General features: G+C 51.9%; 1 protein-coding gene across 1 annotated transcript in view; it reads right to left on the bottom strand.

The window, feature by feature from the left end:
* Window positions 1-50: 50 nt before the first annotated feature.
* Window positions 51-1,103, bottom strand: part of LOC123046846 (uncharacterized) — a 19,530-nt gene continuing 18,477 nt past the window's right edge. The window contains exon 2 of the mRNA XM_044470278.1: window positions 51-1,084. Coding sequence (XP_044326213.1) covers window positions 366-977 — 612 coding nt within the window. The 5' untranslated portion in view covers window positions 978-1,084 and the 3' untranslated portion in view covers window positions 51-365. The remainder of the gene's footprint in view (window positions 1,085-1,103) is intronic.

The raw sequence follows: 1,103 nt of genomic DNA, 5'->3' as shown, positions 1-1,103 counted from the left end.
GTTTATTTTATTTAAGAATTAGCAATCAGTATTACTCTTGTCGGCATGAGTGTCAAGCTGAACACAGTCATACAAAGGTTCAGGAACCTGATACATCCAGGTCTTTACAACATTAGCCGGAGAAGCTAATTTGGCCGCATAATACGGTGTCATTAGCCTCCCTTTTAACATGATACGCTTCAGTTTCTACTTAACTCCTGAATTTGAAACAATCTCACCCTTTTGCCTTCTGATTTGTAAGAAGAGAATCGAATACTCGACAAAGTGAGTTCTTATTACATTGGTTGCATAATACAGTCGTTGGATGATAATACTGGAGAAAATGAACTCCATCTACAATCATCACAGGCTGATGCTGCACCAAATCAGAAGTCGAGCAAGTCTGAAAAATCGAAGGCTTTGAGTGCCTCCTTGCGTGCTGCTTCGTTCATTGCTTCCATCTCCTGTTGATGGCGCAGGTACTCATCATCCACCTCGACGTAGCCATTCTTGGCGTACTCGGTGCGGACCCAGGCCTGGAATTCCCTGAAATCCTCTCCAATCTCGTAGAAAAAGCGCACGACGTTGTAGAAGCTCACCACGTCCTCGTCCATCTCCTCTTCCGGCGAAGGAATCAGGGCAGGGTTGTGGCGCTTCAGGGCCTTGTACTCGGGAGGGAGAGAGTCGTCATCCATCTCCTTGGTTAGGATGGAATCCACCTCCTCCTGCGGCAGCCTCGTCATCTTTCTCTCCGGAGCCTCCTCGCGCCTGGCTGCCGCCGCCGTCGCCGGTGTGGCTCCCTGCCCCAACTCAGAGCAGTCGATCCCGGCTGTTTTCCTTCTGATGGAGCAGACCTCCAGTGGAGATTCGTCGCCTTCTGGTGCCTCCTCTGCTTTCCTTTTGGTTCCCTTCTTCTCCTTCAGATCTTGACCGCCATGCTGCTGGCACCGCTTCAGCACACACACATCGCCGGCGGTCACAGCTGCCTTCGCCGCCATGCGTCTGGTGGTGCGCCGCTACTTCCTCGCCGGCCGTCGATCTCCCGCGGTTCGCCTCGACTAACCGACCTCGCCGCCAAAATTGGGGAGAATTTGATCGAGGAAACCTAGCTTCCAATTTGGGGG

The sequence above is a fragment of the Triticum aestivum genome, chromosome 2B, assembly GCF_018294505.1.
Source record: "Triticum aestivum cultivar Chinese Spring chromosome 2B, IWGSC CS RefSeq v2.1, whole genome shotgun sequence".
In the NCBI taxonomy this organism is placed as follows: domain Eukaryota; kingdom Viridiplantae; phylum Streptophyta; class Magnoliopsida; order Poales; family Poaceae; genus Triticum; species Triticum aestivum.
Note: the sequence above shows the minus strand (reverse complement) of the source record. Positions and strands in the feature narration are given on the sequence as shown.